This window comes from Hydra vulgaris, chromosome 08 (assembly GCF_038396675.1).
Source record: "Hydra vulgaris chromosome 08, alternate assembly HydraT2T_AEP".
Classification (NCBI taxonomy): domain Eukaryota; kingdom Metazoa; phylum Cnidaria; class Hydrozoa; order Anthoathecata; family Hydridae; genus Hydra; species Hydra vulgaris.
The window spans coordinates 20851413-20879134 of NC_088927.1; the positions used below are offsets into that span (position 1 = coordinate 20851413).

The 27722-nt window shown below is 29.7% G+C and overlaps 1 protein-coding gene and 1 long non-coding RNA gene across 4 annotated transcripts in view; one reads left to right on the top strand and one right to left on the bottom strand.

Annotated features, from left to right (window-relative positions):
• LOC136083677 (TNF receptor-associated factor 3-like) overlaps window positions 1–27722 on the bottom strand; it is a 131176-nt gene that overhangs the window by 42126 nt on the left and 61328 nt on the right. For all 3 annotated transcript variants that reach the window (XM_065803237.1, XM_065803236.1, XM_065803235.1), the window contains exons 5-6: window positions 27347–27421; window positions 27063–27140 (exon numbers count right to left, since the gene is read on the bottom strand). In XM_065803237.1, the coding sequence (XP_065659309.1) occupies window positions 27063–27140; window positions 27347–27421 (153 nt within the window). The remainder of the gene's footprint in view (window positions 1–27062; window positions 27141–27346; window positions 27422–27722) is intronic.
• Window positions 13768–15493, top strand: LOC136084224 (uncharacterized). Its single transcript, XR_010640407.1, has 4 exons — window positions 13768–13998; window positions 14071–14694; window positions 14776–15096; window positions 15226–15493. It is a non-coding gene; the product is annotated as an uncharacterized LOC136084224 (long non-coding RNA).

Consider the following 27722-nt stretch of genomic DNA (forward strand, 5'->3'; position numbering starts at 1 on the left):
TATTTTAGAGTTTTTATCTATAAAAGTTTTATAACTTTTTAAAATTACTTTTTATTGTTTTTTTGATTAAATACTAATAATTTTTTGTCAATAATTAATATTAACTCACTTAAACATATTACATTATTCAGGTAAAAAGAATATATCATTTCATTTTTAACTTTAGTTTAAGGTCTTGATGGAAATATGTTTTCTTTACACATTGCTATATTATTTTAAAACGTGTAATTTAAATGACTACTATTAGCGATTTAATATTAACTTAATATTAAGTTTACTAACTTTTAGTTAAGCTTTAGTTAAGGATAGACCTGAGATAGACTTCTTTAGTTAAGGATAGACCTGTTGTTATTTTTAAATTAGTATGGTAACTTTTAAAGTCAGGTAATTTATTTAATTCATACATATAATAATAACACTATTGAAGTCCTTAGTCAATTGTATTTGAAGTATATTAATCTGTAATTTTTATTTGCAAAAATTAGAAGACGATGATGACTCTAGAAGACTATGCTCTTCTTATAGGTCAAACTCTTCATAAAGTAAGTGTTTAACTCCGAAACCCTTGCATCTCACATGGTCAACTCTATGTTTCATGTTAAAGAACAACCTGTTTGCTTTTATAATATAAAAAACCAATCGTTTGATGGTTTGTTTTTTTAAAGTTGTTAAACATTTATTACGAGGTATGTTGTTAAACAAATATTACAAAAATGAGGTTGTATTTTATAAATATTTCTAACTTATATATATTTTTTTATTTATATATATATTATTTTATTTATGTTTTATTTATTTTGTGTTTATATGTGTTACCGTAATATTGGTTTATATTTTGTAAATATTTTTTATATATGAAGTGTTTCTACGTTTGTGATGTGTTATAATGTTATGTGATTATAGTTTGTGGTTAATATGTTGTTTGCAAGGTTTCAAATTGTTGTGGCTTGGCTTAGTTTACAGCAAGAGTGTTGACCTTGCTAGCCAAGTGATTTACTTTTCTATAATGTGACATGGCTTTCTTGAGAATGATGTCCGTGCCAGTAAAGTGGTGCACTGGCATGATGAAACACATAAATTAAATCTGTTTGTAGTTAGCGTAATCATAAAATGTGTTGAAAAAATATTCTTGAAAGAATGCGTTTAAAAGAAATGTTGAAAAGATATAGTTTACTGACCTTTTTTCTTTTGAATGTTGAATAAATAAAAAAATTTAAAATAGTTCAAGAAGTTTCAATATTTCCAAGTTTCTTCACTTAAAGCAAATATATGATTGTTTATAGAGGTTTTCTATTATTAGTTTTGTGCTTACTTGTTTATTGCAATTTTTGCACTAAATACATTTCAAAGTAATGAAAGTGATTTTAAGATGGATGATTACATTTCACCGTTCAATGCTAGCAATACTTGCTGAGCAGAGAGGCATTATAATTTTTCGATTTGCTTTATTTATGAGTTTTTATCTGTAAAAGATTTATAATATTTTTAATTACATTTTATTTTTTTATTTAAATACTTGTAATATTTTGTCAATAATTAATAAGAACTACCCTAAATATAACATTAATCAGTTAAAAAGATTATACCAGTTTTTTTACAACTTTAGTTTAAGTTTTCGATAGAAATATGTTATCTTTACATTGCTAAATTGTTTTAAAACATCTAATTTAAATAACTAATAGTAGAGGTAGAACAGAGTTAGATTATTATACTATGCTCTGTTTTATTTGCTTACACTGTATTTTGGATAAGTTTAAGTAAGAAAACCCAAAGTTCAATCTAAAAATTAAAATTCAACTTTTATTATTTTAAGTATTGTTTTTACACACTCCTATGATGCTTAATTAATAATTAAAAGGGTGTTAATAATTTAGGGTGGGCCAAAAAAATTTTTTTCTGATTTTTGACTCGCTATACCGCAAAAAACTTCTCTTTAGGGTGCCTAAGGATAATGCAAAAAAAAAAAAAAAATTCTGCCTAGAGCTAGCGTATCGCGCTTGAATAATCGAAGAATTTTTCCCTTTTTTTAATTTTTTAACAAATGATATGAAATTGAATAAATTCTTTAACAAATATCTAGACAGAGGCATAGCAAAGGTTGGGCTTGTGGGGCAGTCACCCCTGGCGCTTCTCTAGGGGGGGTGGGGCGCCAAAAAGGGGTTTTGGGTTGAATTTGTTAATGCAAATCAGTCCAAATATTATTGAAAATAAAGTACTTTAGCATAATTTTAGGTGTATAATATGTTGGAAAACCGTTGTCAGATGTGGGCTCCACCCCAGACCTTGCTGGGGGAACTTACAGCGCTACCCCAGACCCTAGCTGGGAAGGGAAGGGGCTCTTAAGCCGCCCCTCTCCCTAGCAGGACCTCCCTTTTAGCGATAAGGCCCCTTCAGGACCTTATCGCTAAAAGTCTCCCCCACGACATTTTTTTTTTGTTCGCATGTCTGTTTCAGGAGGAAGGCGCCAATTTTCAGCGTTGCCCTGGGCGCCAGCAAACCTAGCTACGACACTGTATCTAGAGACAATTTAAGTAGAAAAAAGTAATGGAATGGTAAATTAGAAATCTTTTTTTTTTTAATTGAAAAACCATCTTTTTGACTAAAACTTTTGAGAAAAAATATATTCTTTTACATTTTGCTAATTTCTGTTGGTAGTTTAAAATATGATTTGCTTGAAAAATTAGGCATTGAGGATCTGGAGTTATGTGTAGTTCTTATAATGTCATCTCTGGAATTGAAGCCAGCTACTTTTTGTGAAGCCTCTGTTACAATTTTTACGCATCGTTCTACTGCTTGTGTGTAACATGGAAACTTTTCAAAGTTCCACTCAGCCGCTGTTTCACCTGATTGGATCTTTGACCAAATATCTTTATCTAAGACTCTTCGCAGCAAAGGTGGCGGAAAAAGCGTGGTAGTGTTCCAGTCAATCATCTCTGTATAGTCAGTAGCAAGGAAATTAATTTTGGGTGGTTGAAAACTCCTGATAAATTTTCTTTTAGAAGCTAGGCTTCTTGCCTTTATAATTCTTCTATAACCCAGTTCCCCAATATAAACCCTTTTGTCTACTACCATTGTTAAAAGCAAGTTTTATAAATGTGCAAAAAAAGCGTTTCTCTCAATTACTGGGTCTATTACTTTTAGCAAGTCATTGGGCAGGAATCTTGACGACTTTATCATTTCAAATACATGTTCTGCTCCATTTGTGAAGTATTTTCTTTTTTTTATATGAAACCATCCAGGGACATATGATTTTAAAAGAAAAGAAACTAAGATTTTATGATCTTCTGTTGGGGTTCCAAGGCTCAAATACAATTGTAAAACTCTGTTTGCAGTTGTTAACCACCTTGAGTGTGAAATGGCTCCAGGTTCACGAACAGATAAATCTTCTGAACAACTGCCTAATTTAGTAGCAGAACTTATATCCAACAAAAACTGCTGATCTTTGCTTAAAATTTTGCGGTCATCTTCTGGAATTTCACAATGGACACTGACAAATTTTACCATGGGTAATTTCTCACACTTATTAAGCTGTGCGCCAATCGGACCGCTAAATGATTTTGGGCCTGTCGTTTCTCCGTCTAAAATTTGAAATAAATGCCGGAATGGCAATTCGTTGAAGTGTAAGAGACAAAACCCCCACTGCAGTGGTCTGTTTACATATTTTTCAATTGTGGCAGTAACACCGGATTCCCATCCCGTGTTAGTAACAGTACCATTGTATCCAATTACGTCCAGTTCATGAAATGAAACTCCAGCTTCATTCAAATATGAAATAATGCTACTGGCAATGTTTTCAGCAGACCCAGAAGTTGGTGAAACATGACCAACGTACACGGAACCAGGTTCTTTTAAAATTGAGTAATGTTCCTCTTTTATGGTTCGTTGAAACCGTTTCAATTTCATTTTTTCAACCACTAGAGTTTTGTCCTTCCTCCCATCAAAATATAGCCCTTGAAGTGGGTTATATTTCTCCTTGCTCTGCATTTGAAGTTGTGAACGGTTATCCACTTTTCCTCTTCTAATTTTACTTTTCTCAACAACAAAACTGGGATCATAATTAGTTACGATACCAAAATCTTGCAAAACACTTGAGGCAATAGCTGCCATTGCTCTGTCTGATACTCCATAGCGATCGCTAGTCAGAGCAGTATTTTTCATTGTAATGCGCATCTGCCATGATGGCTTAGTTAGCTTATATTCTTCTAATTCTTTATCGATGACTTCTTTAATGGCTACGGAGGCATCACTAACGAACTCTTTTTGCTTTAGTGTTTCATCTCAATGGTTTGAGCATGAATGTTCCAATAATAGATTATTAGTAGGCAGAGTTCTTTTAAGTTCAGCACATTTCCTATCGTGTCTTTGTGTAATTTTTTTTGTTTCTTTTACGTCAATACTTCCGATTTTACTAGTACCATGCATTCTTTGGCAGTACACAAATTTTAGTTCAATGATGGGGATTTTTTTTTCTTTTTCACACATACAGATAATTGAAACAGAACACTCGCATAAACAAATTTCAGTGACCATTTTACATTTGCAGTCTAATGTTATTTTACACTTACACGCCGAGACATCAAACAATAACAATGATTTTGTTTTAAAATCATTAACTCTCTTTTTGAACTTTCCTTTTTCTTTATCACGCTTGAAGGATTTCATAAGATTGCGATAACTATCATGGTATCCATTTATCAATTGCACAACTCTGTAAATTGTTACTGTGGGTATTGAAGATTTATCAAACACTGATTTAACTTGTTGTGCGACACAATTTGAAACATTAGAAAACTTAATTGGTTTGTTGTTCGATTTCAAAGCTAGTTTGTAATTTTCATTAAAACAACACTTGAGAACATCTTCATAAGTTGGAAGTTTATTTGCAGATAATTCTATTGGATGACCAAAAATCGGGCACTTAAATTCGCTACGAGTAATTTTTTTAAAAACAGCCATGGCAGGTTGGTTAATATTTTAAAATAATCAAAACAAAATTATCCCAAAACAAGTTGTTGTGGCAAGAAAAACACCAATTTTGCAGCGCATTTTGGGAATACTCTAAAGTGCACTTTGTTACGAAAATGATAAAAAGTGAGTATTTATTTAAATATTAAAGTACGATGCGCTAGCTCCAGATGTAAAATATTTGTATTATTTTTTTTTGCACTTTCCTTAGATACCCTTGAAGCATGTTTTCCGCGGTATAGCGAATCAAAAATCAGAAAAAAAAATTTTCGGCCCACCCTGTTAATTATGTCTGATAATTTATGAAGTGAAATTATTAGACTTTCTCAAAATGAAAGAAACCATGTAAGGCGAGCTGAGATAAATCGTCGTCGAAATGAAATGTCGTCGAGATGAGACTAAGCGAGCTTAGGGTGTCCCATTCCCGCAAAATTTTCGAATTTCCACTCCAACTTTTAAATTGAGGTTTAGACTAAGATAAAAATAATATTTACCATGTATTTTGAAAAAATATAAAAATTTAAGGGTCCCCCCACTTAAAAAAAGTTAAAAAGAACCTTTTTTACCGTCTTTTTTGAGTATTTTTGTTTAAATTGTTAACAAATATATTCCGTAACGACTTTAACTTTTCACACAATATAATTTACTATCTTATTTATACTGTATAAAAAATTCGACTTAAAAAAAAAAATTTAAGGGTCCCCCCGAATTAAATAGTAAAGTCGTTTTGTAATTTGGCAACATCAGAAAGTAATTTTTTACTGTAAAGGCTTAAATTTAGGACGATCTAAAAATTGTATTGAAATAAAAAAATTTGATAGTCTTTATTTGAACCAATAATTATTCTAAAACAATGGTTGCGTCTAAACTGGACGTTCAGCACAAGAAAAATTTCTTTTCGTGTTTTTTCTTCAGCATGGTAAATAATTCCATGTTGTTTGTTTTAAGTTGTTTTAACAAGTAAAATTTAATGTTTAATTTACATTATTTTCATTATTTTAATATTATTAAATAATAAGATTTCGACATACCAATAGTAATCAATAGTATAAATTATTTTAATTTAAAAATTATTGTTTTAAATTTTTTATTTACTTTAAGCTTTATGTTTTTACAATAAATTTAATATACGAATTAAGGTTAGGAAATATTTTCTAAAATAGAGTTCCAATGAAATTAGACTAGTTTTTGTAATTGCTAGGCTTATGTAATTGCTTTTTTTAATTTCAGTAAAGTAATTTGCGCCAGATTTTGTTAAACGGTATCCCAATTAGTAACTCAGTCACGAGCTTCTGCTGCTGCTAGTACTGTTTTCTTTCTGTGGTAACCACAAAAATGGATCTACGTTCTCGTAAAATACCGAACCCTAGTATAAAAGAGAAAAATCGTTCAGTAGAAAAACCGAGATCCACACGAAATTATCATCAAGATTATTTTATTGGATTTGGACTAGAGAAAAGTTTAAGTGTTGGTGTAAAACTTCCCCTTAAAATTGCTTTGCTCCGAAGATACCTTTACTTTAGAGAAATCAACAAGGGAAGTAGTGAAATAACAGTGTCGGCAAAAAATATTTTTAAAGTTATTTTGATTGAATTGCAAGAAATTTGGAAAAGAGCTCACTTACCAGTTAAGCCAGATAACAAGTGCATCGAGTATTTCATTGCAGTTTTTAATGAATGGCAAAGTGTGCTGAAAAAAGGAAATAAGTGCCCCGAGAAGAAACGAACCCAGTTTTTGAAATCAATGAATCAACTCTGTGACATATCAGCCGCTGACACATATTATATATTACGTCTCTCTCGACATGCAACCTGGAAGGAGGACTGGGAGTTTTTACTGAACCAACGGAAATATCCACAGGTAATTTCATGCATTATTTCAACCATGTTACTTTACTGTGTTTACTTAAGGTTATTGGTTATTTTTCATTTTACGTTAGTATTGTATTGTTTATCTCCAATTAGGTTGGTTCGATGATTGGTTGCGACGCAACTCATGCGCAGCGAGATAAGAACAAGTCGGATCGCAATAAACGTCTTGAAAACAGAGTCAATGATCACAGCAAAGCTAAGAGAAGAAAAACAACTCTAAGTAACGAAGAAATAGAAGAAATCATTGAGCAAAGTGAGAATGACTCAAACAGCTCAGAAGTTGAAGTTTACACTCCTTTCCACCAAAAACGGAAAACCAGATTGTCAACCGTTGCTATTCACATCGATCCTACAACGCTAACAAAATCATTCACTGATGTCTCTGACCGATTAGGCCTGAGCGTTAGAGATCAAATGGCTGTTGAAGCAAAAGTCGTCAAAGTTTGCGGTGCTTCGTTACGTCATTTTCCAATCTCGCGATCATCAGTTCGCCGTAACCGTATGGTAGAACGAGAAAAACAAGGGGCCCAAATAAAGGAGAAATATCAGGAGAAGCGCCCTCTTCATCCATCAGGTCACTGGGATTCAAAACTTGTTACGTCACTTACTGGTAAATGGATGATTAATTTATTACTTGTTTACTGTTTTCAGTGTTTGGAAATGCAAATATTGAAATAGCAATATAATATTTAAAAACAAACATTTTTTGTATGTAGGAAAGAAAGAAGAGCATGTTGCTATTTTAGCAAGTGGTTGGGATGGGTCATCGAACGATGCAAACTAAAAACTTTTTGAAATCCCTGTAATTACTAACTCTACTGCCCAGAAAGATGCCTTCATTAAGTGTTTTTCTTCATGGAACCTGCTAGATAATTTGATTGCCCAAGTTTTCGACACCACTTCAAGTAACACTGGATGGTAAAATGGATGTGCAGCACTGGTTGAGAAAGAAGTTGGTCATGCACTGTTGTGGACAGCTTGTCGCCATCATGTCTACAAACTGCATGTTCGTCACGTCTGGGATGCAGTTAATGGAAGTCATAACGGACCTATCGAGCCAATTTTGAAAATGCTTCAAGACATTTGGGATTCTATTTCTCCCGAACCTACAGATAAAACAAAATTTGATTGGCCGGAAGAGAACCATCCTATTCATCGCCAGGCAACAATTGTTCTGAACTGGCTAGTAGGTGCCTTGAGGAGAATATTTTTCCGAGGGCCAATTATCAAGAATTGATTGAACTGACAGTTCATTATCTTGGAGGTGACTTGCCAAAAGGTAAAATGTTTAACTTCAAAAAACCGGGTGCGCATCATCGTGCAAGATTTATGCACAATGAGCTGTACATCTTGAAACTTGTCATGCTGGATCAACGGATTACATCGCTCGACCTGGATCAACGTCATAAATTGAAAAGAATGGCTACTTTTATTGCTCTGTTTCACGCAAAGGCTTTTTTACAAAGTCGCATCTCAGTTATTGCACCAAAAGTCGATCGTCAATACATCGCCGATATGCAGTGGTACCGTGATACAGACAAAATCACTTCTGATGCAGCTATTCAGTCTTGCAACAGGCACCTTTGGTATTTAACTGAAGAGTTAGTTATCTTCGCGATGTTTGATGATGAAATTTTGCCTATTGAAAGATCTGATATGGCATTGAAGTTGTATGACACCCAAAGAAGTGAAGAAATAAAGCCTGGAAAACCGTCTTTTCCGAAAGTCAATGGCGACAACATACCTTCTTTTGCCTCTTTAATTGATCCTCGTTCCTGGCTGCTATTTAATCTAATCAAGATGACTGCAAACCAGGTAGATTGGATGCAACAACCTGCCGAGCACTGGGTGAAGATGAAAGACTACAACTATGTAAAAAGTGTTGTTAAGTATTGTCAAGTTGTGAATGACTGCGCCGAGAGAGGTGTAAAACTTATACAAGACTTTAAAAATAAAGTAAAAGACCCCGCGCAGCTTCAACTGCTACTTCAAATAGTGGAGGGTCATCGCAAACGAGCTTCTCTTTAAGGACGAAAAGAAAATTTAATGAATATTTGATTTATTTTTAAACAATGCTAATTGTTTTATTCTTACAATAGCAGAAGTTAAAATGCGTAAAACAACTTTACTATTTAATTGGGGGGGGGGGACCCTTAATTTAATTTTTTTTAAGTCGAATTTTTTATACAGTATAAATAAGATAGTAAATATTATTGTGTGAAAAGTTGAAGTTGTTACGGAATATATTTGTTAACAATTTAAACAAAAATACTCAAAAAAGACGGTAAAAAAGGTTTTCTTAACTTTTTTTAAGTGGGGGGACCCTTAAATTTTTATATTTTTTCAAATTACATGGTAAATATTATTTTTATCTTAGTCTAAACCTCAATTTAAAAGTTGGAGTGGTAATTCGAAAATTTTGCGGGAATGGGACACCGTAAGCGAGCTGAAATAAATAGTAATCAAATTGAAAGAAATCAGGCTCTGCGAGAACTAGGTATAATACGCATCGCATTAAAAATTTAGTTGTTACTTTATTTCTTTAGTTATACTTTGGTGCTCTACCAACTATCATATTTTCACTTTGTCGACTGTTAAAATGTGGTTTTAACTTTGTATATTTTAATTGTTTAAAGTTTCCTATGTTGATCATTAGCTAATAGTTTAAAAAGAAATTAGTTTGGTGCAATCAAGGTAAGAATAATTTTATTTTCTGATCAAATTGCAAAATTAGTTTGCACCGATAGCGGCTATGTTATTTTTATTTTGTGTAATAGCTAATTGTCTTTGTAATAAATGTCTTTTCTTACAGATTTTGACTAATTTCAACAATGCTCTAGAAAAGCATCAACAACAGGTAAATTGGTTTGTAGTGTTAATCTTTAATGTTTTTACTTCTCTTATTATGTCTTAATTTTTTTTTTTTTTTTTGAATTAAGACACCTAACAATGCTTTTTCAGGTTATTGCAGATTAAACAGAGGGCCCATATCTCATAAGCACTTAACACTAGAAGCCCCAAAGTGGATCAATTGATCCAAACACGACTTTGATACTTTGCTGAAGCTAAAATTTTAATGATGATAAAATGATATTTTATGATTTTTATTATTTAGATATTATTTACTGAAAACGGAAAAACTACATAAAAAACACATTCAAAGATGCGGCTATAAATATTTATACCTAATAATCTTAAGCTGAATCAATTGATCTACCTTATAAAAAACGTGCATATACATAACAATTTTAGTCAAATATTTAAGGTTATTTGCAATGTTTGCATATATTTGCCAAGCACTTTCCACAAACAGGTTTCTTACAATTTGCACATACTGTTGATGTCAGATTACGTTTGCAGTTTGTTTTTATATGACATCTTAAACGAGTTGATAGTTGTGTATTGCTGTTGGTAGCTATTGTGGTATTACGGTTGGCAGCAACTAGGGATTTTCGGTGAATTTTATTTGCTTCTCTTAACTGTTCAGATAAAGTGTAAAGAAACTTTCGTCTCTTGGATCATTTTTAAAAATTTCTTTAAAATGATCCAAGAGTTTACACCGGTCAAGTCCAAAGTATTGAAGAAAACATCTGCGGCCAGCGTCGGCATCCAGATTTTGTTGACATTTGTCGAAACATTGAATCTAATATATCAACTCCACATTTATTTGCATTGTAATAAAGTATTACCTCTGGTTTCTTCTTCCCATCACTTTCCTTAGTCGCCCCTCTATGAAGTGTTGATAATAAAATCACAGTTTTCTTCTTTGCCTGGTAGACAATCAAGTTCAATGGTCCATTTATGTAGAAAGTTAAATCTTAAAGCGAAAGTGGATCAAATGCTGCAATTTCTTTTCTACTATGTTTAACTGTTCCAACAATTGACGTTTTCTTTTGCAAAAGTTTTGTTGCAAGATCAACACTTGTAAAAAAGTTATCTGTAGTAACATTATACCCGCGGCCTAAATAAGGTTCCTTTAGTGACATGACCACATGAGTACCCAAATTTTTTACACGGCTTTTATCTTTAACTAGATACGTTTTGATATTGAGACAATATTTAGTCTTTAGATCAGCTAAAATCCAGAATTTGATTCCAAACTTGTTCGGTTTATTTGGCATATACTGTGTAAAGCGACACCGAGCTTTAGTTAGGAACAACTGCTTATCAATTGTTAAAGACTTCTTAGATATATATAGCATTTTTGACTCTTTTCCACAAATCTTGTCAGCACCCATGACGTAAGCGCAAATTTATCAACTCTCTACGTTCTGAACGTATATCAAATCTAATGTTTTTCATGATGTCTTCAAATCGAGAACGCGGCATAGTTTCTATAAAAGCTTTGTTGACATATTTTTCAGACAATAGGAATTTACCTGGAAAGCTTCTTATGTTCATGCATTCGCGAAGATATATTAAGCCTATGAAAGTATCAAGTTCAATGTCGCTTATATTCCATCTTTCATTTGATAAATTGGCAGATAAAACAGTACATTTTTTGATAAGGCGTGAAAACCCTTCATTCATAATTCATAATTAGTCTAAATGCATCAATATGTGTCAAAATATTACGACAATAAGAAGTTGTTCCGCTTTTGGCAGTAAACACATTCTGAGTTTGAAGTCTTCCAGTTACCTCAACTTTTGACACAATAGTTTATTTTACATAAATTTCTATGAGTTTTAACAGTTGAATCATTACTCCCACCGCATGAATTACTACGTCATCATTGCTACTACTTTTTGAATTGTAAATAAAAGTATTACTTTCGTCGTCATCAGAAAGATTATCTTCAACAACATCTGCCTCGTCATTTATTTTTGTTGAATCTGATTCATCATCACTAGGGTGAATAAAAATGAGCAATTGCTTTTACTTAGAATTGGTCATCTTTACCTGAATAAAAACTTTAGCAGTTTTACTGAAATTTTTATTCACCTGAAGCTTAGCAATTTACTCAGTAATTGTTCAGCTTTACGTGAATGAAAACTTGAGAAAAACTGATATTTTATTTACGTAAAGCTGACCAATTACTGAGTAAAAGCAGTTGCTCATTTTTATTCACTCGACCTACTGTCAATTTCCGAGAGTTTTTGTAATATGAACAAACACAGCTGCGCCGACACACGTTTCGGACGTTGATATGTAACTGATTGGTCAATTGAATGAGGATGTGCTGAGGTTTTTGATGATGTTTAATATGTGCAGAGGTTTTTGATGATGAAACACCATCAGAGTTTGAAAAAGTCCAGTTAGAAAGATAGCATAGAGAAAGCGGACAGATGTTGCATGAGATGTTAGAATGTGCAATATAAACTACACACAAAATTGGCTTTAGCAATTTAATGTGTATTTAAGTTGCTTAAATTGAAAAATTTTTAAGAATGAGTGAGAGTGAGGTTAATCTGCCAATTGGTTATAATTGATAATGCAAATTTAGTTAAATTTTTTTTGTAAATATTTACTTTTCTTTATATATTTTGTTTTATTATTATGTATAAATAAATTGAATTCCTGTGGTGTATTTTTTCTTTTTTTAATTCGATTACTTTTTTTAGATTAATCAGATTACGTGTTTGTTCAATATAGACAATTGAAAACTAATAAAAATTGTTATGTTTTGTTAATTTGTTAATAAATGTGTAAATTAAAATACCTTCAAATTTATAAAGCTATTCGGCATTTGAAACTACAATTTAAAACCGTCATTATTCGTATTTTATCTGTGTGAACGAAAGTTTATGCTTATATCTGACGTAAACTTCAAATTATGTAAATTTAAAAATTATATCAAATGTTACAGATTTACTTTTACTTGAAAATTTTTATTGCAGCAATATTTGTTTAATTTTGATTTATATACATTTTTATAAAGCATTTGTATGTCGTTTTATAAAGTTTAATAAGTCCTTTGTTTATTAAACAGTGTTAAAAGATGGTATCGATGGTCAAGAGCACAACGGGAATACGTCCACAAACCATTGTTTTAAGAAATCTGAATTTGAAAGTTTGATAATCTATAAAAATTCAAGATATTTTTAAATTGTCACGATTTTTAACTCAGTGCATTCTTCAATTAATTATGTCTTGATTTAAACTATTTTATTTTCATTTCAATTCTTTTATTTCAATGAAATGCGCACAATAACTCAAAACCATAAAATGTTGGACGTATTATCTTTGTGCTCTTGACCATCGATATTATAGCATGCCAAAGTGGCTGAAATGGATGTTAAATCCGTGGGTTTAAATCCTTTCGTTTTCAAACATAATTTTTTTTTAAAACTTTTCCTATTTTTAAGAATACAAAGTAAAACATTTTTAAAGGTCTATATATGTTATGTTCGTAACACATATAAAGATATAAAATACTACAACAAACGAAAGAGCTCTCTCTTTCGTTTGTTATAGTATTTAATATCTTTATATGTGTTATGCACATAACATTGGAATTTATTAAAAAAAAAATTATTAAATTTATTAAATTTAATTCTTTAGAGAATTTTATTTTTCACTTTTTTAGTTTTTTCTGGTCTAAATCAATTTTATCTTGTGTAATTATTATTTTTTGTTTCTATTCATGAAATATTAATTTATGCTTCCTTGTTATTCAAATAGCTTCTTAATTATCTTTATTATTATTTTTTTTTTACAATAAATCATAATGATCTTTTAAGATGGTTTTTTATTATTAAATGCAAAAATAATTATTCACACAACAGCATCATTATTATTCACAGAACATTTAATAATTGGACATTAATCTGTACTATTTTTTTATAAATATATAAAAACTTTGTTTTCTATTATTTACTTAATTAAGAGTAGTAAATCAGTTGAACAACAGTAAAAGAAAGTATTTTAGAAAGAACAAATTTAGTTAAATCTAGTTAAAAAATTTAATTTTTTTAAAATTTTTTAACTAAATTTTATTTTTCTGATGCATTTGTTGATGAAATAAATGGTAAGGTGATATCCAATGGAGTTGAAACATCAATGTCCAGAATGGAATCCAATAAAGAAAATGTAAATCATAATGTCACTTTTTTATCAAGTACACCTAATATTTTAATAAAAAGAATGAAGTTGAATGTTCACAGTATTGAAAATTGGGACCCAAATTTATCTAGTGAATCTGTGGAATTAATAAATATCAAGGTAAAAATCTACTATATCGGTTTTTAATCAATTATACTTAGAGATTTTAATAATTTTCTTTTACTTTAACAGGAACAACTTCAAAAAACTAATTAGTGTCTTTCCTACAATGGATCATCGAGAAGCTGACAAAGTCATCAATGGTTTATTGTTGTTAGGCCTTAAGGTGATTTAAAATATTTGAAAGAGCAAGACCTAATAACATTGCTTCCTCCAATTAAGTCTAGACGTTTTTTGTCTGTTTGTCGACATTGTTCCATCTTCAACAAATCTATAGAATTCTGCCATGGAATACAAATGATGTTAAAAAATGTATGTCTGATATTTATTTGCTACAGCGTCGAACAATAAATGCAGTCATTCCTTTTGCATTCAAAAGGAATGACTGCATTTCTTCTGAAAGTATTGATTCAATGGCCATATTTAGTTCAAATAGAATATCTTCTGGACCATTTTGCCACTCTGATGAATTTTCCATTAATGGAAAGGTTATATAGTACAATCAGCACCAAGTCAAGACTTATTTACTATTTTTTTTCAAATCAATGTAGTAAAGATTTAGTAAAGCAAGTTCTGCTTGAAGTGACGGTCATTGGTATGGGGAATGGGGGCATTTGGCGAGTTTGTCTGGCATGGGTACCTCTGCTTATAGCTTATTTTGGTGATAAAGCGGATCATTTGATACTATCAGTAAATGTATGTATTTTTTTATAAATAATCTTTTCGTTTTAAATGATTTAAATTTTAAATGTTATTTATTTTGTGGTCAACATTTAGCAGCAATTCCAGAAATTTGTCCAACATCACATCCAATATTTGTTGTCAAAGACAGTTTTTTACAAAGACTAACATTGAGATTTATAACTAGAAATAACAATATAAAAAGAATAACAATAAGAGGATGTTTACTTTATTAATTGGTTCACAGGAACATGGTTTGATTCAGAAGATTTTTATGTTTTGGTGGAAAAGAAAGTGGAAAGAAAGCTATACCTTTACTGATGCTTTGCAAGCTGTTGGGGCATTGTTTGCTGTTCATTATGTAATGAACATGCAATATCATCCGTATGTTTTTGCTACATTACAGTTTAATCAAAGGTAAGATTATTTCAAAATAATATTATTGACTTATTAGTATAAGTTTGATTCAATATTTTGACTCAAATAATTAGAATTAGAGGGAAATGCTTGACATAGAATCAAATTAAAGTACTTTTTGTATCATAGATACATGGTCGACTACAACCCTGAAAAAGTGAAAAGAAATGCCAAAGGAAAGAAAAAAAGAACACTTGTTTGCCCTCGCATTGTCACGTCAAATTCGAGAATTAAATAGTTTCGGTTTGACCCCCATTTGACTAAAAATTTTTTTAAATTAGTACTTTTGTATTACTTTTTTTAGTTGTTTAAAAAAAAATTCCTTTGTAATGTTTGTTGTTGTTGTGGCTGCTAGTTGTTGTTGTTGTTGTTGTTGCTGTTGTTGTTGTTGCTGTTGTTGTTGTTTAATGTTGTTGTTGTTGTTGCTGTTGTTGTTGTTGTACTTTTATTTTGAGATATTTAGATATTTGATATTATTTAGCAAAAACTGGATAATGAAAACTATGTGTTTACAGAAAATCAATTCTTGTCCAAGTAAAATCTGTTGCATAAATATTTATACGTATTTATGCATAAATAAATATATATATATATATAAATATGCATATTTATGCATATATATATATGTGCATATATACACACACACACACACACACACACACACACACACACACACATATATATATATATATATATTGATGTATTATCAACTCCAGGGATATTAAATTAATTATTTTTAATTATTTTGTGTTTAGCAAAAATAATAGTAATAAAGAGTGTAATTTTGTGACAATTTTTAGCTTAAGCAAAAAAAGGTTAATTTTTAAACATCCTTAGAATGATGAAATTATTTCATAAATTTAGTTTATTTTAGCGATGGTTAAAGACGAGATGGGTAAAAGTTGTTAATTTTCTATTATGAATTATTAATTTTTTATTATATTATAATATATAACAATGGTAAATAAAATTTGTAACATAACTTAGTATAAAAAATTTTAAATTTGATTTTTTAAATGGTTTTATAATAAATCAAAATAAATTTTTATTAAAGATAAGAAAACAACATTTAGATTGTCAAAATGTTTATTAGAATGAATAACTGTTATTAGAGTTAAAATAGAGTTTTAGACTTTTTCTTAATTTATCTGCTGCTCAAAAAATCATTGTATTATTTGGTAGGTAACTTTAGTAATTGGTTATTAGAATTTAATTTTAAAGAAGTTCTAAAGATCTTTATTCACTTGATAATGTAAAAAAATCTAATTTTCTAATTTTAATTAAATCTATTTTAGTACTGTCACCAACAATGGCAAAAAATTGGCCTTCGCTAAATCAGTCATATAGAGTAACAACTTGAAGATAACCAATCATTGCACACAATGAGTATTTTTTTATATTATTACTTTATTAAATATAAAAATGTTTCCTTACTCAAAAACTTATGTATTTTTCTTTTTAGTTGATTCGAAATGGATAAGAAAGGAAATACTTTATTTTTTTGTATTTGGGTTGATTTATTTATATTTTACGAAACCATTATATTTATTAGATAAAAATAAATTTTTATGTATATCTATAATGTAAATGTATATAGGATTATGTAATATAATTATATTATTATGTGCTTTATTAAAATTTTAATTTTTTTTTTTTTTGAAGTTGTTTATTCACAAATTGTTTATTTATTGATGTATTTGTTGTTAAATTGAAATGTAAATCACGGAAAATTTAATATTTTTATGTAAATCAAAGATAATTTGTTTTAGATAATATTTTCGATAGCATACAATCTATTTTATATTTAAAAAGTTCACTTTTTAAATTTTTATATGAGCAACATTCCTTTCATTTACGAAAGCTATACGGCAGCTGAGTTGCCATAACCTTTCTGTTGTTTAGCGGGGAAAACAATATTTTTTCTGTAAAATAACGGGAAGCTTATTATTTTTATTATTGTTGCTTTTTATGTTAGTTGCTATTATCAAGTTATTATATTTTTGTCTCAATATTTAAAAATATGTTTTTGTTTTCTTTTTTATTTTCTATCGTCATTCTGATCGTCAATTGTTGTGTTATCTCATTCGTTCGTTATCTCTTATGTCAGTTAATTCACTTTTTCTCCTTTTTGTTATATTTGTCTTGCTTTATTAAATATTATTGTTCTTATTTTCGTTTTGCTTTATTTTCTTTTGGTCGCTATCTATATTACTAGTTTTTCCTTTATTTGTTTATTTTATTAAAGTCGAATGACTAGATTTTAACTGCGCGAGTGGCGCCGATCCTATTTTTGTAAAATAATAAATAAGTTTGTAATTTTTTCAATTTTATGGTTTAATCAATGAATTAAAAAAAATGTGCAAATGTATTTGTTTTGCTGTAATAACTTAAATCATAACTATTTCCTTTACGGAAGTAATTATAAATTAAAAAAACTACTTTTTACTGAACTTTAACAAAAAGTAGTATAATCTATTAACTAAACAATCACTTATAGAGACATACATCATGTTTATCACAAGTTATAAAAAATCTTATTACAAATCTAAGCAAAAAACGTTGGTATACATGAGCGCAAATATTTTAAAGTTACGCCAAGGTTAAGGTAGCTTCTACTAAACGTAACTTTAAAGTTACGTTTAGTAGAAGCTACCTTAACCTTGGCGTTAAGCAAGAAAATTTTCTTGCTTAAATCAGGCTGAGCATTTTCTGAAGATGTTTTGTGAATACCATAATTTGAGAGTTGAACTTACAAAAAATAAATCCTAAATTTTGTATTAAGCTGCTGCGCAAGTTTTGTGAATACGAAATAAGTGAACTTAAAACTTACGCCAAACTTGCACTAAACTTACGCTTAAAAATGTTTTGTGAAAATACCCGAGTATTTAAAGAATAGCGTATCGTTAACAACAATACCGTTAACTAAAGAATACCGTTAAACAGCAATATTTAAAAACTCAAATTTCAATTATAAAACACTTTTCGTATAAATATTATTAGGAGTATCCCGGATAATATTTTTTCATTAACCGACCGGATATTGAATACCCGGATATTTAAAAAATATCTGGCCGGATATCCGGATAACGCAATTGAAATCCTAAAGTATATATTTTATAATGACAAAATATTATCGTGATAAACCTTCAAAATGGCGAACTTTGTTTGAAAACTTTTCAAAATTAATGATAGCTGTGGTTTAAGAGCAGTATGCATTCCATTTGGAAATCAGATAAGCAGGGGATGTAATAAATCTGGTCAGAGGTCCTTTTGCACAACTCCGCAGCATAATCACGCAAAAAAAAATTTATTGTAATTTGTATGAAGAGGAAAAAAAAATTAATACTGAATCTTTTTGAGCTGCACAAAGAAGTTCAAAATGTATTAAAACCTGATTAAGTCTCCTTTTTAAAAGCTGCTCATGGAGAGGATGTTTTCTTTAATCACTGGATTATAGAAAAAATAATGACTAAAGTTTTAAATTATTGGAAATATGAAGAGAAGTTTCCACTGCTAAAAGAGCTAGCACTTAATTTTCTAGCACCACCTGCATCCTCTGTATTTTCGGAAGATTGTTTTCATTATTTATGAGGACAAGCAATCAAGGCCTAAAATGCTAGTTTCTCTACGTTGAGGTAAAAGAAATATAAATGAGTGATAAACTGATGTATTTATTGCGAATATATATTTTTTTCGTAGTATTTTAATAATATTAGGGGAGTGACCTAAAACAGGCCCCTTTTTAAAAAAAGATTACAAAAAAATTTACATAAAGATTACAACCAAAAATTACATAAAAATTTTCAGGAAATTTAATCTATGTTCTGCAATTTAACATCAGAAAATTAAAGGTGTAACTATGCCTTATGTTAAGAAACAACCGTTGAACAAAGAAATGCTAGGAGCCCCTTTTTCGTGGAAGTAGCCTAAAATAGCCCCATTTATTATTAATCAAAAATTGACTATAACTGATTTGTTGATGATACATAATCTTCTGTTCATTATTCACATTAAAAATGGACACTTAGGTTGATAAAATTTTAAAAGTAGTACTTTTATATATATTCTTTTTTCCAAAAATTAATAAGAAAAAAAATTAACAATAAGAAAAATTAACAATAAGAAAAACTAACAATAAAAAAAATTAACAATAAGAAAAATTAACAATAAGAAAAATTAACAATAAGAAAAATTAACAATAAGAAAAATTAACAATAAGAAAAATTAACAATAAGAAAAATTAACAATAAAAAAAAATTAACAATAAGAAAAATTAACAATAAGAAAAACTAACAATAAGAAAAACTATTTTTTGGATGGTTTACTCAAATGTTTATGGTCAGTTGAACAATATTCTAAAGTCAAATTTGTAATAATTAATGTCCAAGCAAGAGATTTGATAGGGGTTTATCTCACCTTTGGGGCCCGTTGTGGACCACTTACCCTTAATAATAACAATACTAAAAAGAAACCATTAACATTAGGTTATTTAAAAATATAACATTTCTAGGTTTCTTTCAATTTTCAAATGATGTTAACATGAAATATCCTGTATATAAAAAACCAGATAAGGTTATGTAGTAATGGCCAAAAAACGGATACCAAATAATAATACTATCCGACCCGGATATCCGGTCTGATAGTTTATCCGGGACACCCCTGAATATTATATAAATAACCTAATTATTCCAATATCACATTAAGGAATCACACAATACAGATCAAAATAAAGATCAAGCTTAAAAGAACTCGAATATACTATCAAATAAGAAAATAACTTTTTCAAATTTATTTTTAAATTAAAGAAAATTCCAACTTTGAAAAAACTCAATTTTTTTTAAAACTATTAGGTTCCAAAGAAAAGCTCCGTGATATGACATAAGAGATCTTCCAAAACTTACATGCAAATAATGTTTATGAACAAGGTTGTAATTTCTGAGGTCATATTTGTTTTTTGATTTCATTGCATATAAATTTGGAAAGGATTTAGGCATAAAGTTTACTTTACATTTTACATAAAGCAAAAAACATTAAAAACATTTAGTTGATATATATTAGGAACATTCATTTCCAATAAAAGAGGTCTTGTTCGAGTTTAACGGCCTTCAAAGTTTATTAATCGTGCATGATGCTTCTGTTGCCGATATAGAGGATCGAATTTTATTTTTTTTAATACTACCTCATGCAATATTTGCATAGTTTACATTGCATTGAATAAGTGAGTAAAAAAAGTTGAATTAATGCATGTCTATTTATAAAATTTCTTACTTTATACAATACTTCAATATTTTTTAAAACTTTGTGGCATAAAGTATTGGTACGATTTTTCCTTTTAAGATTTTCACTAATAAAAACACCAAGAAAATGTAGAGGAAAACGGGGTGAGATGGGACTTGGCAATATCTCAGTGAGAAATTTAATAAAGCAAAAGTTTTTTATATATGTTATAAGTTTGCAATAGCTTCTTCATATTATTGTGTTTTTTAAGTTTCAGAAGTATTTTTTTTCGGATTATTTGCGAATATGTAAAAATCTAACAATTTTCCTGGATTTTGAAGACATCATTAATATTAAATATTTATGTGTTGTTTGCATATATTTTTACGTTTATGGTTTTTAATTATTCACTATTGTTTTATTTAACTACTGAAGAAATATGATTAGCATATGGCTACGAGAACTATATAAAATAAAGGTTTTCTCACATTTACTAGTGATGGGGTGACTTGGGACAGGAAAATTGGGGTGAAATGGGACACTGTTCAATTTTATCACTTTTTTAATTTATTGTGCTTTAACTTTTATAATCGATATTTTTGTAAAAAAGCAAGTGAACATAAAATTATGTTTATGTTTATGATAAGATTTCAATGTTTACTTTATAGTAAAGTGTTTTTATCAAAATAATAATAATTATATTGGATTTCTTTGTTACTTTGTCCTGAAGACATCTTTCACTGTAAGTATTGTTTTAATGCCAATCATTTTTGTATTTTAAATTCAGTTTAAATAAAGTTCTTCACTATTAGCCTTATTAAATTTAATCACATTCTAAGTTTTATAGGGTTGTGATACTATTTTATTTTCATTAAAATAAATCTAAAATTTATAGCCTAATCTGGGTTTTGGTTAATGCAATTAAAAAGAGCATAACTTTTTTTAATAATGGAGTGAAAGAAAGTACAAACGAGCGACAAGTCGGTTAAAGCCTGATGCTCATACAATAAAAGCTGCTGTGATGGGTGTCGAATCTGGCAGTTTATCACTACGAGTAGCTGCACAAGAGTATACAATTTCAAAATCAAATTTACAGCGGAAAATAAAGGTTAATAAAGAAACTTCTTACAGTAACTTATACTTTGATGAACAACATAAATATATTTTTAATAAGACACAATAAGATGAACTTTCAATATATCTTCGTCAAGCATCTAATATGCATTATGGGCTTGATGTTAGAGAAACAAAGTAACTTGCATTTCAATATGCAATTAAAAATGACATTAAAATACCATAAAACTGGAAAAAGAGTGAAACAGCTAGAACTGAATGGTTTTATTTATTCTTAATCGTACAAAATTATCTATTCGTACGCCAGGAGCTACCAGCCTCAGTTGAACAACTAGTTTCAATTGCACAAATGTAGATATTTTCTTCAAAAACCTTGACAGTGTGCAGAAGCGCTATAACTTTTCTGCTGATTGCATTTACAATATTGATGAAACAGGTCTGACAACTGTTCATAAGCCAGTGAAAGTGATTGCTGGTAAAGGAGTAAAGCAAGTAGGACAGGTAACTTCTGTTGAAAGGGGAACCCTAGTTACAATGGTGGGATGCATTAATGCCCTTGGAAATTTTATTCCACAATTTTTGATATTTCCTTGTGTCCACTTTCGTAGCCATATGCTCAAAGGTGCACCAACAGGTACAAAAGGTGATGCTAATCCTAGTGGATAGATAAATACAGAAATTTTTTTAAAATGGTTTGATCATTTTGTGGAGTATGGACATCCTAACAAGGATTATCCATTACTTTTAATAATGGACAACCACAAAACTCATATATCGATTGATCTGATGGATAAAGCCCTTGACATTGCCACCCCATTGCAGCCATAAACTCCAACCACTTGACAGATCAGTATTTGGGCCATTAAAGAAATTTTACAATTCAGCATGTGATTCATGGTTAAAGACACATCCAAATACTCCTATGACGATATATGACATTTCTGAAAATTTAGGAATAGCTTATACGAGAGCCTTTACTTCCCAAAACATTCAAAATAGTTTTAAAGCAGCTGGCATTTTCCTGTACGATCCATATGTTTTCAGTGATGTCGAATTTTTATGTTCTCATGTATCTGATCGACCAATTCCAGCAAATGACAATTCCGACAAACAAACAATCCCCACATCACTGTGTATTGTATCTGAAGTTATTAATGAAAAGAAACAGCAAATCAGCCCTTCTGCCTACCATTGGACAGCAAAAGATATAAGGCCATTTCCAAAAGCGGGTGAAAGGGTGGCAGAGAGAAAAAGTGCAAAAAGAAAGTGTTCTAGGTCTCTTGTATTGACTGACACACCAACAAGAAATAAACTAGTTGAAAGTTTATTAGAATGTAAAAGAGAAAAAGAAGATAAAGATAAGAAAAAGAAAAAAAGTTACCCCCTCAGGCATCAACGTAATATTGACTCAATTTAAACATCAAGCAACCTGTTGAACAAAGTTACAAATGCATTTAAAATGGTATTTTAATTTTTTTAAACATAAATAAATTTTGTATATTGTTATGTTTTATAAGGAGTAGAATAAACAATAAAATAATGCTTAAAATTATTTGTTTCTATTTTTGTCTCATTTCACCATTACACCCCAAGATAGGGTGACATAAGACAAACAGTGTCACTTAAAAAACCAAGCCCTTGAACTTAATTTGATGGTTAAATAATGGGTTTTGCAATAATTTAACATGACAATTCATTGGACTATAGTTTTAAACCGATTTGTATGGTTTTTGTGGAAAATTTAAAGCGCAGCAGGCAAGCAAATTTTTTTGTCCCATCTCACCCTGTTCTCCCCTATAACTTTTGATTGCTTTATTATTATTACATAAGACAGCCTAATTTTTGAATCACCAATGCATTTGGCTAAAATGCTTCCAACGAAATAAATATTATTAAACGCTGTAAGTAGTAAGGACATTTTTTCACATTTTGTTTGTGTCACTATCACCATTTATTTGTGTAAAGCAGCGCGTGATGTATTCAGATGATTTTATTTCAACTTCTTATGGTCTTGATTTGTTTCAAAATTCTTTTATATCAAAAGAACTATAAGGATAATCTGGAAATAAAAGCATATTTTATTTCAATGTAAACTACTGTTTCAAAATTCACAATAGTGAATTTAAGTTTATTTCGGAGAGTTAAATATGAAACAACAAGCCATAACATTTTTTTTATTTTGCATTCAATTTTAGAGTTTAAAATTAACATTTTAATTTAATCGTCTTACATAGTTAAACACTAGGAGACTTAGTTTAAAAGTATCCTATTTCTTCACCTTCTTAAGTAGGCAATGCAAGGTTAGCTCAGTGTGATGGTAACATAGTAATAATTCCTGATAGTTGAAATTGATCATTTTTTTAGTCTAACTTTTGTCAAACGTTTTTATTGTTTTCATAAATTTTTTTCTGCTTCAAAGTCTAAAGCTGATCAATCCTGGCCATTAACAAAAATATTCCCATGTCGTCTTAAAAAGTCTCTTATCAGTGGTGTCACTACAGGGGTGCAAAGGTGCAAGCCGCACTGGGTAAAACCAACACAACCTGACACAGAGGGGTAGCACCAGAATGAATGAAATATAATCATGACAGAACAGCTCATGTTTGAGTTAATTTATTTTTGCATTTGGCCTAACCAATATATTTCAGGTTTTGAATTTTAGATATTTTCTAATAACAAATCTGCTATTTCTTCATTTTTTACTACTTTCTTCATTTCACAAAAAATCTTTCCTTATGATTAAAATATTATTCCATGTCGTTGGTCCTGCTAGTGAAAGTCTTGAGGAATGACACCAAAAATTTACCGTACTGGGTTACATCAACCACAGTAACGCCACTGCTCCGTAAATAGTAGGTTGTAAATTATGCTCACGTTTTTTAATATCCTGCTAAACCCTATCAAAAAATCTATCTGATGAAAGGTAGAAATGCTCTCATTTGGGGAAAGTAATGGTGGTGAGCATATTGTTAAATCATTGCTTTTTCAAGGAAAGAAGAATCAACTTTATGTGTATTTCTTGCTTTATCAATAGAAGGCATCTGAAAATAGACAAAGAATTGATGCATTGGAAAATGCATCAAATTTTTTACAACATATCTCTCTCTTATCTTCATAGGCCAACAATTTTTTGTTTCCTCTCTAATTTTCAAGCCAGTTCGGGAATAACGGGCAATTAATATAAAATAAATTTTATCGTTAAACTTTTAAATGAAATTAAGTTTTAAAAATAAAATACTGCAAACAAACAAATAAAAAGTATTATTATTGAATAATTTCCATAAAAAGAAACAGACAAAAAATATATTTAAACTCATTAATATAAGATGTCTTTTTAATATATTTTATATCACCATTCCATAATCAGTTCAGTTGAACAAAAAAGTATGAAAGTATGAACAAACGCTAGAAACGAAGAAGTACTTTTTCTTTTTCTCGTTTGAAGCATTGTATCTTTTTTTCAATGTAAAATAGGAAATTAGGTAACGCATTAATCTTGTCCATCGCAATCCGCCATTTCATTAACGCGAGTTTGCAATTGCGCAGAAGTAATATACATATGCCATGGATTGATCACAATTAAATACTGCACATTGAAAATAAATTAAAATTTCCATACCGTGTTTTGAAAATAAACTCTTCTAATTGTTATAGTTAAAAAAACATGGCAACTAAAGCATGTTTAGAGAAGTTTAAAGAATTACGCTTTTTTATAGATTACAGCTTAAAAGTGCTCTATTTTTACAGACAGTAATTGCGCAAAGAAAACAAAAGTTCCTATTAAGAAACATATATTTCTTTGATTAGAAAACAATCACCTAACGTGCATTGGATCTCTCGATTTGCAAAAAATTGAGAGATCCAAAAAAGTCTCTAAGTACGTGCTGAAAAAATACAAAATAATGCCTTTATTAGTTCTAAACCTATTGCGTTTAGCTCATTGCAGCCTAATGGTGTCTTCATCAACATCAAGGTTTTTAAAATATCATGAGACAATTATTGAGGATGAGAAAATTAAACCTGGTAACTACAAATATAATCACTGATAGTTGACTTCATTCATTTGCAAATGCGAAAAAAACTTACAAAGACCTCAATAACCCAAAGATTTGGAGTATCGCTTCAAGCCACGGTTATGCTTAACGTAAGCTAATTCACTGAATTAAAAACATCTTTAACGATTGATAATAACAAATTTGCAAGGGAGAGGTATCGAACCATGAAAGAGCTTAAAGTTGAGAGTTCAAAAATTAATAATAATCATTTAACAGGTCTTTCCTTTAATGGCCAACGTGATAAAATAATTTTAACAGAAAAGAAGGTTAATAAATACTATTAAAGAACATTTATAGAGGAGTTATGATCCACCAGCTTCTGAAAAAAGTGTAGCCTTTGGTTAAAGTACTTGCCCGGTGATAAAACAGTTGTAAATACTGGAGTTCACAGTTGTCTCGAACCGAAGATTAGCGAAAAGCATTACAATGGGCAGTATGTCAACTACATTTCAACGATTTTTATCTATACTACCGTTTCGAGACCTTCTATGGTTTCACTTCATAAAGTACTTTCTACACTGATTCTGAACCAGAACTCAAACCACTGCGCCACGGCCACACAATATGATGTGTCTTACCACAAAACAAATATTTTGAGACAAAGTATAATTGCTAGTATACGGAGAACAAACAGTGACAAATAGTGGGGAGCTGTATAAATAATTGCCGATGAAATATTGTTTCTGCCAAAATTAATAAAAAACGCTTTGTTACTAAGACTTTTTTTTGTTTGTGAATTAAAACTAACCTTCCACTAAAATTTTTACCTGTGATTAAGGTTGTTAGTTGTCAAAATTGAAAATCACTAATCAAAAAACTTGACAGAAATTTTTAGTCCTAAAATGCAAAATCTATTAACACCAGAAAAGATATTAAGCAATAAAAAAAAGTCTGAAATTTTTCAATGTGTTTTTATTGTATTAATGAGAAAATGATATTAAAGAAAACTGTTTTAAAAAAATTTTCTAAATAGTAAGCGTAACAAAATAGTATTATGATTTCCACTTATTTTAATGTCTCTAGTTATGGAATCTTATTAAAATTTACTAAATCAAAATGAAAGTTATAAATGGTGGTTACTGATTTACTGATAACTTTTTTTATGCAAGGAAGCGCTGTTTGTGATCACTTTGTCTTTGAACTGCTAATCCTTTAGAATAAGTAAAGTTTTTGACTTTTTTAATTTAAAGTTAAAATAGTGAGTAAAAACAAATTATGTACTGGTAAAGTAGGTGTAAAATTTTCGAAACTTGCATTAGCTAAAAAATCTAAAAAAAAAAACACTGCCTTCCCAGAAATTTTATCAATGTATAACTAAAGCCTTTTATCAAGGTATATATAAAGCTTGTTGACACATTCTGAAAACATTCTGAAAGCATTCTGAAAACATTCTGAAAACTTTAATCACTGGAAATATAAATAGTTTTTGAACAACAAAATTAAGAAATGTTGTGGATAGGGATATAAATATATATATAAATGATATATAACTGATTAATATACTGATGATATATAGCATGATGTGTACCTGATTTCTCGCTTATTATAATTTAAAAATTTTATACAATTTTAATTTTTAAAGAATAAAAACTTTTAATTTTTCAAAACTTATTTTCTTACCTTAAATTTGCATCCAATATTCAAATATTGACACGGAATAATTGTATTATCGCAACTATCAGTAATATGGGAAGACATCTATGAAAAGTTTCAAAGATAAAGTTTTACCCAAGTGAGTTTAATGTTTCAGTAAACACACGACGTTTAAAAGACATATTAAAGACGTGTTAAAGATGTCAAGCGTAAAGTAGACGTTGTTTTGGCGTTTTTAACATTTCAAATGTTTACTTGGGTAAAAAAGAATACTTTTAATATTAAACAGCTATTTAGATTTTAAATCAAACCTCTTTACGCAAAATTTTCATACCACATTGATTTACACAACAAAGAGGTAAATATTCGCATTTTTCTTCATGAATCTAAATGTAAATTTACGAGAAAATTTAATTTTTACTTTAGTTTTATTAAATTTAACATTTCTTTTAGCACATTCATCAATAAACATTATCATCATCATTACCATTATCATAATCTTAAGGGCCTACCCGAGGAGACGCGTCGGGGGGTGTCTAACCCCCCAACAAAAATTACATTCAAAAATAAGTAGGTAAATTTGGACACTGGAGTCGGCAAATAATAGCCAACGAGAATCTTTTTTTATGTTAACATCTTGGTTAGCAAAATGTTTTTTCTAGGCCTTAAATGGCAAAAAACAGACCT